This window comes from Podarcis gaigeae (assembly GCF_964106915.1).
Source record: "Podarcis gaigeae genome assembly, chromosome: 3".
Lineage (NCBI taxonomy): Eukaryota > Metazoa > Chordata > Lepidosauria > Squamata > Lacertidae > Podarcis > Podarcis gaigeae.
The window spans coordinates 91,290,149-91,305,648 of NC_139680.1; the positions used below are offsets into that span (position 1 = coordinate 91,290,149).

The 15,500-nt window shown below is 40.4% G+C and overlaps 1 protein-coding gene across 10 annotated transcripts in view; it reads right to left on the bottom strand.

Moving 5' to 3' along the window:
* Positions 1-15,500, bottom strand: part of DNAH14 (dynein axonemal heavy chain 14) — a 132,102-nt gene that overhangs the window by 2,859 nt on the left and 113,743 nt on the right. For 7 of the 10 annotated variants that reach the window (XR_014562722.1, XM_083732930.1, XM_083732931.1 and 4 more), the window contains 11 exons: positions 14,836-14,933; positions 12,950-13,109; positions 11,334-11,544; positions 9,593-9,695; positions 9,003-9,230; positions 7,157-7,354; positions 5,652-5,851; positions 5,071-5,246; positions 4,065-4,261; positions 2,815-2,927; positions 1,424-1,557 (listed from right to left, as the gene is read on the bottom strand). Coding sequence is in view for 6 of the 10 variants with exons in the window: in XM_083732930.1 (XP_083589056.1) it covers positions 1,424-1,557; positions 2,815-2,927; positions 4,065-4,261; positions 5,071-5,246; positions 5,652-5,851; positions 7,157-7,354; positions 9,003-9,230; positions 9,593-9,695; positions 11,334-11,544; positions 12,950-13,109; positions 14,836-14,933 (1,818 nt within the window). In the remaining 4 variants the exon portion in view is untranslated. Of the gene's footprint in view, positions 1-1,423; positions 1,558-2,814; positions 2,928-4,064; positions 4,262-5,070; positions 5,247-5,651; positions 5,852-7,156; positions 7,355-9,002; positions 9,231-9,592; positions 9,696-11,333; positions 11,545-12,949; positions 13,110-14,835; positions 14,934-15,500 lie in introns of those variants that run through there. The other 3 variants (XR_014562721.1, XR_014562723.1, XR_014562724.1) reach the window with 3 other exon arrangements.

Sequence of the window (15,500 nt, forward strand, 5' to 3'; positions counted from 1 at the left end):
GGATGAGTGTGTGAGCACATGTTGGAACAAGAGGTGTGAGACTAGGCTTTAGTCAGCTTTAGTTGACTAAAAAGGAAAAAAATCTTTATCCGCTTTCCCCTCACACTATGCATAACCTTATGCACACCTATCATGTTCTCTTACTCTTTTTCTTAAACTAGAAAGCCCGAAATGTAATCTTTCTTCATAGGGAAGTTGCTTAGTTGCCCTTTTCTGAACCCTTTTCAGCATTGCAATATGTTTTGTACAAACGTTTAAACATACTGTTGCACGCCACCCCAATCTGAGTGGCACGAGACTCCAGGGGTACCAGGCCTACTTACCAGGGTCTGTGCCTGTTGGACAATAAGGCACAGAGTAGACTATGGGGTCTTTATGATATAGGCAAGCCCCGATTTGTGCAGGGCTTGTGTTCTGGGTCACTGCATGCTTGCGTGAAATCATGTGTAACTGAAACACCCCATTCTGCCTTCGCCTCACCCTGCCCGCTCTTTTAGTGAAGTCTTTTATTACATTTCCGGGTCAGTTCTGGGCATAGGAGCCACCTCCTAGGGGCCATGGGGGCCTTAAGCCCCCATAGTTGAGAGGGCAGGGTCCCCATAAAAATGATGGGCATTCCCATTCAATTGGTGCATATGCATTACATCATGTGACTGATTATATGGGGCAGAGCTTACCTGGGCCCTCTCAATATTTTATTCAAGTTGGCACCCCTGGTTCTGGGTTTGGCACTGCATATTGGTCATGCCTAAAATGGGGCTTGCCTGTATATTGTTTATTTACACATATACACACAACCTGAGTTTAGGATTGGGTATGGGGACTTCCAGTTTACATTCTAGAAGGGTCCTGTTTCTCTCATGGCTGCTATGTTGGGTTCAAACTGTCAATCCACATTGTGCTGTGACTCCCTTTTCTCCAACTTGCAAACTAATTCCCCGAAACAAAACTATTTTTCCTCTTGCTTACATGAGCCCATTGCAATTCTGTAACTCCTCCCTCCCAACTCTATTGTCTTTTGCTAACTGCCCAGGGTGGGGCGCCACCCCTCTGCACCCAGCAGAGAATCTTTGTCTTGTTGATGGCTTCGTGTCGCCAGCCAAAATGATCCACGTATGCTACCCAGCAACACAGATCAATAAAATCTGTGCCTCAACTGGAAAGCAAATTAAGGGGGCAAGTGGCTGGGGCCTCACTGGCACTGCACTTTGCAGTGCACCAAACCACCCTATGAGGACTTCCTTGTTAAAAAAAAAAAGTTTTGGAAAAAGGGAAGGGACATGAAATCTGGGGCCTAGTACAAGAGACAAAAGACTCAGCCCCTGCTATGCCGACCCCTAACAATGACCTAGTAGGCAACCACAGTTCCCCACTCCTTATCCACACACTGCTGAAAATAGTAACTGTCCATGAAATTATGTACCTTGTGGAAAGAAGAAAGCTGGAAGCCAAAAGCAGCTGGGGTGTGCCTGAGAGCTGCCATCAAAGGGGTCAGGTTCCTCACCAGGTTGCATAGTTGTTTTGGTTAGCTTCTGAAGTACCACTAAATACTGATGCCTTTCAGAATGATAAGTTTAGAAGTATATATTAATTATGGTTTTAAATGGTCAATTATACAATACAATAAATAATGACAATCTGCACTAGCCAAAGGCATAACCACTATAAAAGTACAATCCTTACACATGTAAGAGTAAATATAAGAGTGTCATCATGCAGCCCCCATTGGAGGATTTCTAGTACCACATCACAATCCTAGATTTTCATGAAGTCAGGGCTAAGAGCAAAAGGGAAGGCAAACTGCACAACAGCAGTGCCTATGGCATAGGAGCATAGGGAGGAACATGGGGGTAGTTTAAAATAATGGGAGAGGTCACATTAATTTGGCTGATTAACAGACTATATTCTTGTAAATGTGTTTCTGGGCAGGGGGGTTATTGGCTTGGTTTGTTCTGGTTTTTATTATGTACTTTGTGAATTTTATTCTGTGAATCAATCACCCTGGGATCTTCAGATGGGCGGTATACAAATTCAGTAAATAAACAAATAAATACTGTAAACTGCAAGCTGGTTCGGTCTGGTGAGACGAGCCGCAAGGCTTCAGTAGATCCCACCAATTCCTTCCAGCTGGAGGCATTAACCTGTGAAGAATGCCATCCATTATCTAAACAATGGTCTTTCCGAGGAACGAAAAATGGAATGAGAACAAGCATACATAACAGGAGAGGTGGTCCTTTCTCCCTTTCCACATGTGCCCATCATCCAGAAGGATGAATTGATTGTTAAAGGAAAAGGCAGGTCTGGGGAAGATTCAGAAGTTACAGCACAGCTCTGAATGGAGGCAGTTATTTGTGAAGCAGCAGTAGTGCCCAAGGTTTACAGAGATACAAAAAACAAAACAAACCAAAAACTTTAGCGAGAAAGACCCCAAGAGGGGCCTCCTGCACCCCCTACTGATCCAAGAACTAAGCAGGCTTCACGGACATAGAATGCCGACTGACTGTTACAGGAAAAATAGAAAATATGGAAGGGAAAGGGAATGGAAGGGAGTGGCTGAGAACTTGAACGGGAGCACTCCAAATGCCAACGCTTTGCTGCAGATCCCACATACGTATCAGGTTCAAAATAGGAATTTGCCTGCACTGGATATGTCATGTTCATAATTTGTTTCTGGATTTCTATAGTAGGTATCAGAAAATTTGCAATTCCAATGTATGTTAACTGTGGCATTTTAACTCTACTCTGGCCAAAGCCATTTCTTTATATTTATATACTTCACCAGAATCTTTACTGTTCTAATATTTTGCATTTTACCTTGATTCCATAAAGGTGATAACTTGTTTAGCCCACATGGAAAAGAAAGTCACTCGTAAAACAAGGTCATCAATCCACGATCCCAGAGGTTTAAGTGATTTATAGGAATGTTGCTGTTACGTAATAGCAGAACAAGCACAATATCATGTTTTTAAAATTTACAAAAATAAAGTTGATCATTCTTCCCACTCAGGTAAAAGAGTTGTGTAATCTCTCAGCAGATGCATGCAAAAAACCATTATACAGGACATGGAAACCCTACTCAACCCCTGGCAGCTGGAAATAGTATGGAAAGTAACAGCTTTCTGTAATTTAAAAGACATTGTTCACTTAAGCAGTTTTTTTTTACTATAGAGGCTAGAAACCCACTTTTAAAGAGAAAAATAAAAATAGACTGCTGAGATTCTGAAGATGTTAACAATTACTGCCAGGATTCCATTCTGCTTTTGTGAACTGCTATGGAATCGTGGTATCAGGACTAAGGGGCATCAACTGTCTTGGACCTGATCCTCACCAACAGAGAGGAACTGATTAAAGAAGTAGAAATACTGGGAACCTTGTGACGAAGTAATCATGTCCTCTTGGGTTTCAGAGGCAAGGTAAAGCTGAGTGTAGTCAGACATGCATTCTGGACTTTAAGGTGGTTCTATGACTTGAAAACAGAGACTCTGTATGTTACTAAAAAAATAAGGCTGATTTCAAAAAGCTTAAGGATGTAATCTCAGAGCCTCTGTCCATAATCTTGGAGAATTCTTGGATAACAGGTGAGATCCCTGCAGCAGGCAAATTGTGGTTTGTTTCACATGAATAAGCCATGATAGCTAATACAACAACAAACCATGATTTGAGGCTAGCTAGTGAGTGTAGTTAGTTACAGTGAAACAAATCACAATCTAGGGTTGAGATATAGTATCTCCTTTCTGGTTTTCTTTGGTGGACATGCAGAGACTGCAGCGGGGAAGCAAAGAAGGGGAAATCACATTTGGTGAGCAGAAGTCTATTCTGCAGGTGGACAGCCACAACTGGGGCTGGAAGTAGACACATCAAAGCAGTGTTTCAGTTAAACGCGCTGTAAATTTTGTATGAGAAATCAGGTTGGCAAAAACAAAACTCCACAGCGCCATCTTGTGTTGTAGTGTTATAATGTACATACAACACATATAAAGTGCTTTGGGGGGGGCAATGTAGCTAAGTACATAATCTCATGCTAAAAGTTTATTTTTTGATTCCCAGAGAAATTGTTCACCTACCTGCCACAGTTCAGGAACTTTGTTTTTCAATACTGAATTATAAAGCTCTTCTAGTGCTGTGGTAAAGATAATCTCGCCTTTGATACCTTGTTGAAGTCCATGTAATGACTGCATTATTATGGATAATAAATGATTATACCTTTTAATCTCCTGATGCAAGACAATTAGCAAAGTTGAACTCATAAAAGAACTAGGACCTACAATAGAAAATAAGACCCACTGGTCATCTCACTGATAAGTAGAGCAAGTTAGCTGCATCAAGGTGAAAATTTGGGGTACTACTAAAAGGCAGAAAACTGTCAATAATATACCAATATTATTGTATTTTTTCTTAGAGAGGGGACACTATTTGGATCTTCTGCTTCCGGCATATTGGTCAGTACCAACTTACAGCATTTACTTATTTAAAACATTTTTAGGGGACCTTTCCAGACAAGTCCTCTAAAAGCAGCAGACAAGAAGAAACACAAAGCTGAAGAATTGCAAAATTATTCTTAAAGTTTAAAAACTCCAAAACCTAAAGCAAAAATACTGAAAAATATCAAACAGTCAACATAAAATAAGTGTCATTAACCACAGTAATAAAGCAATAAATTAACAGCATATTCAATAAAACACATCAATTAAAAGTAGCTAGAAACATAGTTGTTAAAAGGCTTAACCAAGAGAGAAGGTGTTTGCCTACAGACACACACCCCTGAGCAAATTCTGGACTAATTCTTATGCATTTAGTTCCAATATATTCCAGCTTTGACACAATGCCATAAATTCCTCCTGCTTCCATGTAAGAATACTCACTGCCAACACTTAGCATCAAATTGCTAATTAGGAGAAATCACCTAATCTTAGATGTTGGAGTGCTATATATTTTATCATTATTTGTTGATTTTATTCCTCATTATGTATTCACAACAATAATAAACAGACCAGAACTATATATATGTTTATTCCTTCTTGCAAGATAAAGCTAATTTTAATTTTATATTATGTGAATCAAAGTTCTGACCTTTTGCAACCTTTGCAAGTGCAGCCCAAACTGAGCCTGACTTGAAGCTTTCAAATGTAACTTTTTCTTTGGGTTCAGTTTCAGGTGTCTGTCCCATATTTTCTACAGTCAGTGGTAGCCTAATTTGAATGTCAGATGCTATTTCCAATACTATTTCATCTGGAGTCTTTCTGCCACTAAAACAAACAGATAAACACCCAATGTCTTAGAGTTATCAATCATTATCAATCAAGTTAATGACCCCCTTGTTTCACTGCATGTTGCTTTGTTCATTGTCAAATAAATAATTCTAGGCATTCTTTGTGGGGTAATGCATCTGATTTTGCATATTACACTACATATGCAAAAATTGGTTAATGCTAATATTCTCATGTTTATGTTGTCAATCCCACATGTAATTCCCAGAAGGCGTTGTGAAAATGAACTAAAGAAAATTACAAGAGGTGAGAAGCTGCAATGAGTGGAGTCAGTAATGGGATCTTTTCTCTGTTCTGTGTGAGGTTAGGGGACTTAAGCATGCTTAACTCTGTTAGTTTGTGGTCATATTCCAGAAACAGAAGAAGAAATCTCCAAAGAGTGACCTGATGATGAGAGTGTCTGTAGTCATTGCTGGTTGAGTCCTGGCAACTGACTCAATAAATAACTGTGCTTGAGACTTTAGGTATGCTCTTTCTGCACAATGATGCATTCCAAAGAGTTCTGGAGAATCGCTCTCTGGAAGAGATCGTAAATAGGCTCTGCAGTCTTTCAAAGTATCTTTTTCAGATATGGGTTGATATACCTGCAAAACCAATGAAAAATGCTTTTCATCTACTAATGTCTTTACCCCACATCCTCACAGGAGAACACTAGAAACCAATTTAGAGCCATTGTTCAATGTAGATCAGAATTCACCTTCAAGATAAGATCCATACAAAATAAGTTTGCTCACAAAGCTAGAGAACATTGCATTGGTAGCAATGTCAAGTATATTCTGAATGATATTTATTTCCTAGTATAGGCCTATGAACTTTCACAGGCAGGATGTATGTGCTTTGGGAGATGGAGAGGTAGGAGCTGCCACCCAAAGTGGCAAGACAAGCCAGTGTTTCATTGGGGGTGGTGGTGCTGCACCTCCAGCTGTTTCACTGCCAGCATTAGTGCCACCACTCCCCACACCATCATGCACCCCCCTCTCACAACTGGAACAGGCACCCCCCACTGCCACTTCCGGCCTCCTGCCACCAGGAACCTGGCACTCAGTACTTGCCACTGCCAGGCGCTTACTGCTGCTAGGTGCTCCTCGGTCCTGATGGCTGCAGTGGCCCACTCTTCTATTTGCCCTTGGGCCACCATCTTCCTTCTGCTCACCCTCTTCGGGGCAGCCCAGGGGTGAGTAGAGGAGCAAGCAGCCACCATCCATGAGAACACCTCTGGGGTTGAGGAACAGGAGGCAGCAAGCAAGTGCCAGTCACTGGGGGGGGCAGGAGGTGGGGGACAGCACTGGGGTTTGTGCCACTAGTGGAAAGACATCCTGGGCTGTCCCTGGTTATCAAATATGTCTGAACTCAGGGAATTCACTCTATGAGAAGAAACAAGGTTCTGAAACCATGGTTTGAGCCTGACTGGCTAGAGCATATGAGAGTTTAAATGATCAGAGTTCCCTGAGTCCAGTCATAACAGATTTTCCATAGCTAGTTCTGCCTTCTTCTCCTCTTGGCAGTGTATATTAGGTTCCAGTCTAGAGAGAGACAGAGGCACTAAGATGCTTGTAGGTGAGCGATGTCTCTGCAGTGCAGAGCTGTCCATGAAAAAAAAGTCTTTTGGACCGAAATGTACAAAATAGCCAAAGTAAGAGTATCACATCTGGCTCTTTTTGACTACAGTTTTGTAACAGGGAACTGTGGTTAGTTTAAAATTACAGCAGAAAGTTTTTAATCTTCTTTTGCATGCAAAAGAGGGACACAAATGTGATCCTAAGTCTTGCATGCACATACAGTAGTAGGAAACCACAATTTCCTATTAGGGCTGAACCAACCCTTTATATAACAATGTACAGGTTGTTAAAGTGCTGTAAAATAATGAAAAAAGAAATGGCTTCCCCTACCCAATCAGTAGTGTAAGTAAAGTCCTCTTGCAATACAGAAGGGTTATAGAAATTATCCAAAATGTTAAGAATGCACCGACGATCCCAATTATCAGTTACACGGCCTCCATATGTTACTTCGCCAGTCATATAACGCAGTGCTTCCCAAGGAATCTTCTTTTGATTCCCAAGAAGAATCTCCAGTACCTGGATCGAAATCTTGGGAAGAAAATTTGAAAAAAGGTATTTTCTATTGTAGCATTATTGCTGTGGTTATGTCTTGTCACTACATTTCCTTTTTTACAGAGACAAGCACTATGATCCAAAGAACGATGCAACTAGCTTTGGACTTGCATGTCCTGAGGTGTCACTATCTATACCATATGATAAACTATTTTTTGAAACTGAGATGAATTGAAAGAACAATTATAGAAATAGAATGAGGGTGTATTGCTTAAAGGAAAAAATATACAGTGGTGCCTCGCTAGACGAAAAGAATTCGTTCTGCGATTCTCTTCGTCTAGCGGTTTTTTCGTCTTGCGAAGCAAGCCCATTGACAGCTTAGCGGATTAGCGCTACAGCTGTCAAGCGGCTTCCAGCGATCAGCTGTTAAGCGGCTTATCAGCAGAACAGCTGATAAGCGGCTTAGCGGCTTAAGAAAAGGGCGAAAAAAGCGAAAAAACCCCGCGGGGGGATGCAAGATTTTTTTCGTCTTGCGAAGCAACCCCATAGGGAAATTCGTTTTACGAAGCGCCTCCAAAACGGAAAACCCTTTCGTCTAGCGGGTTTTTCGTCTTGCGAGGCGTTCGTCTTGCGGGGCACCACTGTATAAAAGAAAGCCAAACAAGGCATGCCCAAACTATTACAATTTTCTGAAGTGTTACTTTAAATGGATATCAGACCACATGAAGCACTTCTAGGTGTAAATGCTAGTCCTTTTGCTGGTATTGTAAACAAGACATGTATTTAGTGTCCTTTGTGGCTGGGTCTTGTCATAGGGGTGTGCCCAGGAATTCCCTAAAGTTTAAAAAAAACAAAACTGGGGATCATGGCAACGAGGAGAGTAAAGAGTACAACTTACAGGCAACTGGGGTTGGGGGAGGAAGAGGCAGGAGGCACGAAACACACAGATAAGAGATGCATGCAGATTGAAAGGTTTGGAAAGGACCTAGAATGGATTTTCAGCTTCTGGCTGTGTCTGTCTCTGGATGGAGTGACTGGCTCCAACAGCAGCGGTAAGTGAGGAGGAGGAGGAGGGGCAAATCATCTCACCACCACTTTCAGAGACAGATGCAGGCAAAAACTGTAGATCAATACTGGCCTTTTTCTTCTGCCTGCGCCATTTTCTTATAGATCTGTGGAGAGAGATCCATGGGGGTGACGGGATACTTTTGTAATGTGCAAGAAAGGAGGAGAAGGATAATTACAGTGAGGTGACTGAGGAGTTTAAGCCCATAACACTAGGTGAGTGACATTAATTCTCTAGGATAGGAAGATGAAGAAACTTTCATCTGTTTTCGTCAATTTTGGTTACTGCATCTGGTTTAAGATAAAAATAATCAGAAATGACTGCATCTATACACTTGGTTATCACTACAGCAGAAATTTGGTATATTGTTTCCATTGTTTAAGCTGGTACTTATTAAGTACACATTTAGTGTTAATTAAAAAAAATTAATTAAATTTTAATTTCTTTGTGAATAGTGGTTATGCCTTGGCAGTTCCTTGCTTCTGTATCTGCTAGATTTATGGAGGAGTGGAAGCACTATTAGGCGCAGTTTGGAAATTATGGTTATAATAGGTATTATTTTAAGATTATACTATTTACAATCATGCTTTTATTTTGGTCTGCAAGACTTCCTCTTACCTCTAAATCTGAAGAATTAAATTCATATGGAATGTTCCAGCCCAAAGCTCCATATTTCTTTCTTTCATGAACTACAGCACTGAAGAAGCACAGACTGAACAGCAACCTTTTCCATGATGGCCCACAGGTGGTGGTGTTGAATACAGCTTCCGTTACTATTTCAGTACCGCTTACTCCAAATGTTTGAAGCAGTGTTCCCTTTAGTCCATGTGGAGGTTCTATTACAATCTTTAGAAAATATGCAGGATGGTTTATGAAAAAAAACAAGCAGACTTCAGCAAAATAAATATATTATTTACTGAGATTATTGTAAATACATTTCATTACATGGAAGTCCACTGAAAGCAGCTGGACTTTCCTTTAGCTGGATGTAATTCTGAGAGAGGTATATTCAAGTCCCAGTGAAATCAACAGAGTATAAATCTTCTACCAAGATGTTGGTTAATTTGCTTTTAAAGTACTCTACCTTCCCATAACCACAAGGCAGCTTATGTAACATTCAGGTGTGCAGGCCAACTGGTTGTTTGAATTATTCACCTCAAGGCATCTGAACCATCCCCTCTAATTGAAGGGATTACTTTAAATCTTACCTTAAGGCCCTTGCGCAAGATAGGTATAGGGAAAGATGGATCTGGCGTTGAACTTAACCAGAGTCTAAACTGAGGGTCTATATTTGTCTGTGATCGAGTAAATCTGTAGATAGAACAAATTTTGTAACACCACCACTGTCTAAAAACAGACTATGAAGTTGTACTGCACGGCGTTCAATATTATTTAACCAAGAATTCATCTTTACAAGAAGTGGTATAACAACAACTGTACATATACCTACAAAAGCAGCTGTATTTCACAATCCCCTTACATATATATAATGACTACTACTTATTTTTATTATAATAAATTTATATATTGCTTATTTGCCAAAATGGCTTCGGAGTGGTTTACAAATGTAAAACCAATTATAAAAATAGATCCCATTAAAAGAGTGTAACAGTTAAAACAGCATTAAAAGGGTTACAACAGGCGGATCAGGTCAAGGGATCAGGAGAATGCTTGTCTAAACTGGTTGTCTTCAAGAGCTGGCACAGTGTCAATATTGATGGGGCCTCTTCCATTTCAGCAGGGAGACCATTACACAAAACTGTCGCTACTCCACCAGTGAAAAAACATCTCGAATACAGTGTAGCTGAATCTCTCCACCTAGTCAAGCATCTAGTACTCCAACCTTCGACTCCGAGGGCCAGGTCACAAAAATTAACAGCATTGATTCTCTTCATACCATCACATTCTGAGGTAGGAAACTGTTTAGGAAGGCTTAAGTTTGAAATTAAACTGCTTGCTTAACATGGGGACAGCAACAGTATTTTTGTGTGATTTTCCAAGCAACTGTGACAGTGTAAAATTTAATAGTAATGAGGAATAGAGAACATTGTAATAAGATAAACACTGACAGAATATAGTCTTCCCTATAGGGAACTGCATTCCAAATATGAAATTTATTAATAACTGTTAACCACTGGTGCTATTTCTCTCTATCATGTTACTCTAAAGTCAGAATCCATAGAAAAGTGTTTATGAAGAGACTTAAATGCAGAATTAAAATGCTGGTAAATGTTCATGAAGTGTGCTTTTTTTAATTGTAAATTGCTTCAGAAATGTGGAGAACTGAATTTAAAAGTGGAAAAATGAGAAACTGAGAAAACAAAAATTGACAGATCCTTCCATCCCTGTGTAAGAGTAACACTTCTCAATCAGACCAAAAGTTTATCTTGTTTTGAATTCTGTTCTCACACAAACCAACCAGATAGGAAGTCAACAAGCAAGACATGAGTGCTATAGCACCTCCCACTCATATTCCCAGGAACTGGTATTCAGAGACCTACTACTTCTGATAAGGGAGGTAATATATAGCTATTTTATAGCATTTTATTCCATGAATTTGTGTGATCTCTTTTTAAAGCCATCCATCTTAGATCCTTGAGCTAAGTGGAGAAAATTGTTCAATATAGACTACTCCCTATTAATTGAGTGATAGTCAGCATAATTCCCTAGCAGTAATTTAATTCAGCTTCGGGCCAGCTCAAAAGAACTGGCAAATAGCTGCAGAACAGGAATGAGCAACCTATGGCTGTCCCAATGGTCAGGAAAGCAGGGAGTTCAAAAAGTGGTTGAGAATAAGAAGGCAATTAATAAATCAAAGGTATTAATAAAAAATAAAAAACTATATTTGATTCCTACAAGGCAAATGGTGCAGTAATGCCAGCCTACTCTGGTCCTCACTCATCTGAACAAAACTGCACATACAAATAAATGCTAGGGGAAAACACTTACGATTCAACAATTTTGCAGAGTCTGGGCATAAATGAAGCTGCAAGATGACAGTTCTGGAGGAATACCCACTTTCCCTGCAGTATGTTTGATTTATATATCAAATCTTCAGCTTTGCTCCCTTGACCACGTCCCAGAGATATCATTTTCACATGTTGTGTACTTCCTTTTATTTCCTGGGCAAGGCGTAAAAAGAGAGCTGCAATATCTACACCTGTGTAGCATACATAATAACTGTTTTATTTCCACATCCAGAAACCTATTATATTGGGTCAATGAAAAGGTGTGCATATACGGTAATACTTTATGTAAAATGTATGCTGCTCTACAGAAGAATGAGCAGACCTAACATAGTATTCTATATTGCATCATTAACACGATGCCACAGGAATGAAATGACTAGATGGTTTTAAAGGGGGGAAATAATTTGGCACCTCTTTTTTGTGTTTGCCTGCTATCATTTTCAGGCTGTTGTACACAAATTTACGGTGCACATTTACTTGGAAATAATAGACCTCAGTGGGAAATATCTGTGTAAACATGAACATGATTCTGCTGTAGAAACTAAGTAGGGTAATGCAGAGGCATGGGCCATCTATAAAACAAATAAACTTTTCAATAATATTTATGCCATTGTTATACACTTTACACTAACATACCCAAACCAGCTAAGCAACTGTATTAAATTTTATTACTTTCAATTGACTATTAACAACTAGCACCAATTGGATTGGGCCATATATTTTCTTCCTATGTTTTATTCCTACATACATAAAAATGTAAGGCAGTTGTCATGCTGCAGTTTGCATGGCCATCAACAGGCAGCCACACAAGCTCCAGCTTGACAACAGAATAGCAGGCAGGCAAGGGAGAGAGAAAGCAAGCAGTGTGGGCAGCAGGTGGCCAAGGTGAGCTATTTAATGGAGCGGGGAGGCACTTTGGCAAACCACTAACTGAAGCACCTCTCCCTCCTGTAAATGGGCTGGGGTCTGGGGTGAACTGTGGGGGGGGGTGCTTGGAGGGAGCTGGAGGGGGGGTTGGGTGAGGTGTAAAGAGAGAAGAGTTTGCTCAGGTATAAAGGGAGCAGGGATTGGCCAGGTGTCAAGTAAGGTGGTTGGCAAAGGGGTTGGCAGGGTTGCCAAGTGGAGCAAGCAGGGTCAGCAGCGCATGGTATACTCATATAGTGAAGGGCAAAGCAATCAAACCCACCCCCTTTTACAGGACTGGCGAGGGGGTTGGATTAGGTAGAAGTGACCCTCTGCCCAACTCTCCCAGTTTAGCTGGGCTCCCATTGGCCACTAAATTTGCAAGTGGGTGCAGTGTTCTGAGAGTAGGGCTGAACTGCCCCAGGATGTGCTGGATCTCAAGTGTATCTTACTGCCATAATGTGAAGGCATCAGGTCTGAGTACTGTGTCAGACTGAAGCTGGCGAAGTGTTTGGGTCCAGATTTGGCCAGATTGTCCTCCCCTTCTTCCACTGCAGTCTTCGTGTGTGGCAAGCCTGTGAATGTATTGGCAACCCTGCTACTCTGCAAAGCCACATGGGGGGGGGGGGGCATTCGGATTGTACCCTAATTCATAAAGCAGGTTTTGCATACTCATCCTTTATAAATGCTCACCTTGAGTATGAATGAGAATTATTGGAGTTATTGCATTAGATTCTTCTTCGTATACTGCTTTCAAATTAATTCCTCCAATCTGAAGATAGTCATTCCCCAATTTCTCAGCTACAAATGTATGTACTGCACTAGTTAAGCTTTCTAACCGAAGAACTTTTATCTATTAAAAAATATATGATAATATCACTGAATTCATGAAAGATATGATTCAGCAAAGTGAAGCACCTTTAAATTCCATTGAGTTCATTGTGAAAGCACAGTACATGTATCTCTCTCACCCGTTGAAATACATGCAACTTAAATGTGCTTAACTGTGAAAGGATTGCATCTGAATTCCTTAAAACTATCACTTCTTTAATTGCTGTGAGGGAAGTGGTGCCCTCAAAAGCTCAAAATATTTGCAAGCAGAAGCTAAATATAAAGTGATCCCTATTGACTAGATTCCAATAACAAGTACTGCAACATATAAACATAAGGAGCAACCTGCGGGATCAGGCCATTGGGCCATCTAGTCTGGTATCTTCGTCTCACAGAGGTGACCAGATGCCTGTGGGAAACCAGCAAGAAGATCTGAAGACAATAACATTCTCCCCTCCTGTGGCTTTCAGCAACTGGTACAGTGGAACCTCGGTTGTCGAATGTAATCTGTTCTGGAAGACTGTTCGACTTCCGAAACGTTCAACAGCCAAGGCGCAATTGCCAGTCGGCAAATCCCTTTTTAAAAATGGAGAAACACACCTCAGAAGCCGTTCGACTTTCGAGGCGTGTTTGAAAACAGAAGCATTCACTTCCGCGTTGTCGTTGTTCGGGTTCCGAATTGTTCGACTGATGAAGTTTTCGACAACCGAGGATCCACTGTATTCAGAAGCATCACAACCCTGGCCTCTGACTGTTGAGGTAGAGCATAGCCATCTTGGCTAATAGGCATCAATAGGCCTCTCCCGCATGAATTTGTTGAATCTTCTTTTAAAGCCATCCAAGCTGGAGGCCATCATTGCCTCCCATGGGAGCAGGTTCCATTGTTTAACTATACAGTGGTACCTCGGGTTAAGTACTTAATTCATTCTGGAGGTCTGTTCTTAACCTGAAACTGTTCTTAACCTGAAGCAACACTTTAGCTAATGGGGCCTCCTGCTGCCGCCGGAGCACGATTTCTATTCTCATCCTGAAGCAAAGTTCTTAACCCAAGGTACTATTTCTGGGTTAGTGGAGTCTGTAAGCTGAAGCATATGTAACCTGAAGTGTATGTAACCTGAGGTACCACTGTACTTGATTTTGGCTAAAAATATTAGTAATTTTGGACACTGACATTTATTTATGTACACTAACTGTACCACTGTACACTGTGTGAACAAGTACTTTATTTTATCTGTCTTGAAACTTCCAAAATTTAGCTTCATTGGATGTTCACAAGTTCTAATGTTACACGAGAGGGAGAAAAAACTTTTTCCTATCCACTTTCTCCATGGCATGCATAGTTTTATAAACTTATATCATATCACATCTTACTTGACTTTTCTCTAAAACTGCAATCTTTTAAAGATGAAACCTGTGTAAAGACATCTCCTAGTGCAATTGAACTTGACCCCTTCTCCTTCCTTGTGCACCACCCAAATGTCTCTGAGGGAGACATGTGAACCCCCAGAACAGCATGTGGAAGGAGGGGGGAATGTATCAATGTATCACTAAAGTGAATGATCTGTCAGCACATAGATTTCTTCTTGTGTAATAAAATGTTCTCCACCTCTTCTCTCCCATTCCTCCTACCAAATCTGTTCTGGGGTGTTTCAGAGGAGATTTGGGAATAGTGGGTGGGTGGTGGTGGAATAAAATCCCATTGTGCTAGCAAGAATTTAGATGAATACTTCCCACTTGATTTTACTTACCAAAATAAGTCTTTCGAATGCAGTAAGTTTCTCCCAAGGGAAAATTAAAGGTCCACTCTCCTGCTCATCACTTTCTCTCAGTACTTCTAATTTTGGGTCTGTAAGAGATTAAATAGTAATTTACAACATTACTGAAACTTTGAAACAGTTGAAACCATATAAAAATGTTGCAACAAATTTGTAACTTTTATACAGCAATATAATTGAATAACATAACTGCCAGGATAAAAGGGAAGTGTGGTAGTTCTCAAACGTTTCCCTGAGCTACACTTCCAGAATAAAAATTTGCTCATACCACACCAATTTTTAAATTGGTAAGAAATACACTGGAAAACAAAAAGAGACAACTCTTAGCAGTACTTGATTTATAACATAGAGTACAACTACCTTATAATATGACCACGGGACATCCAGAAAGTATCAAATAATGCAGCTACAGAAAAACATGAACCATTCTCCAAATATAATTATAAACGAGCCTCTTACATATGTACCTTATGTATACAAACTCAGTGAGAGGTGTGAGCTTGCTTTAGCTGGGTAATCTCATTTATATTAGGTCTAATTTGAGACAAACTCTCAAATCATCTACACAAATAAGCCTTTCTCTTCTCTGATCTTTCATATTTGTCAGAGTTGTAAATCTCTGTTCACAACAATAGAAC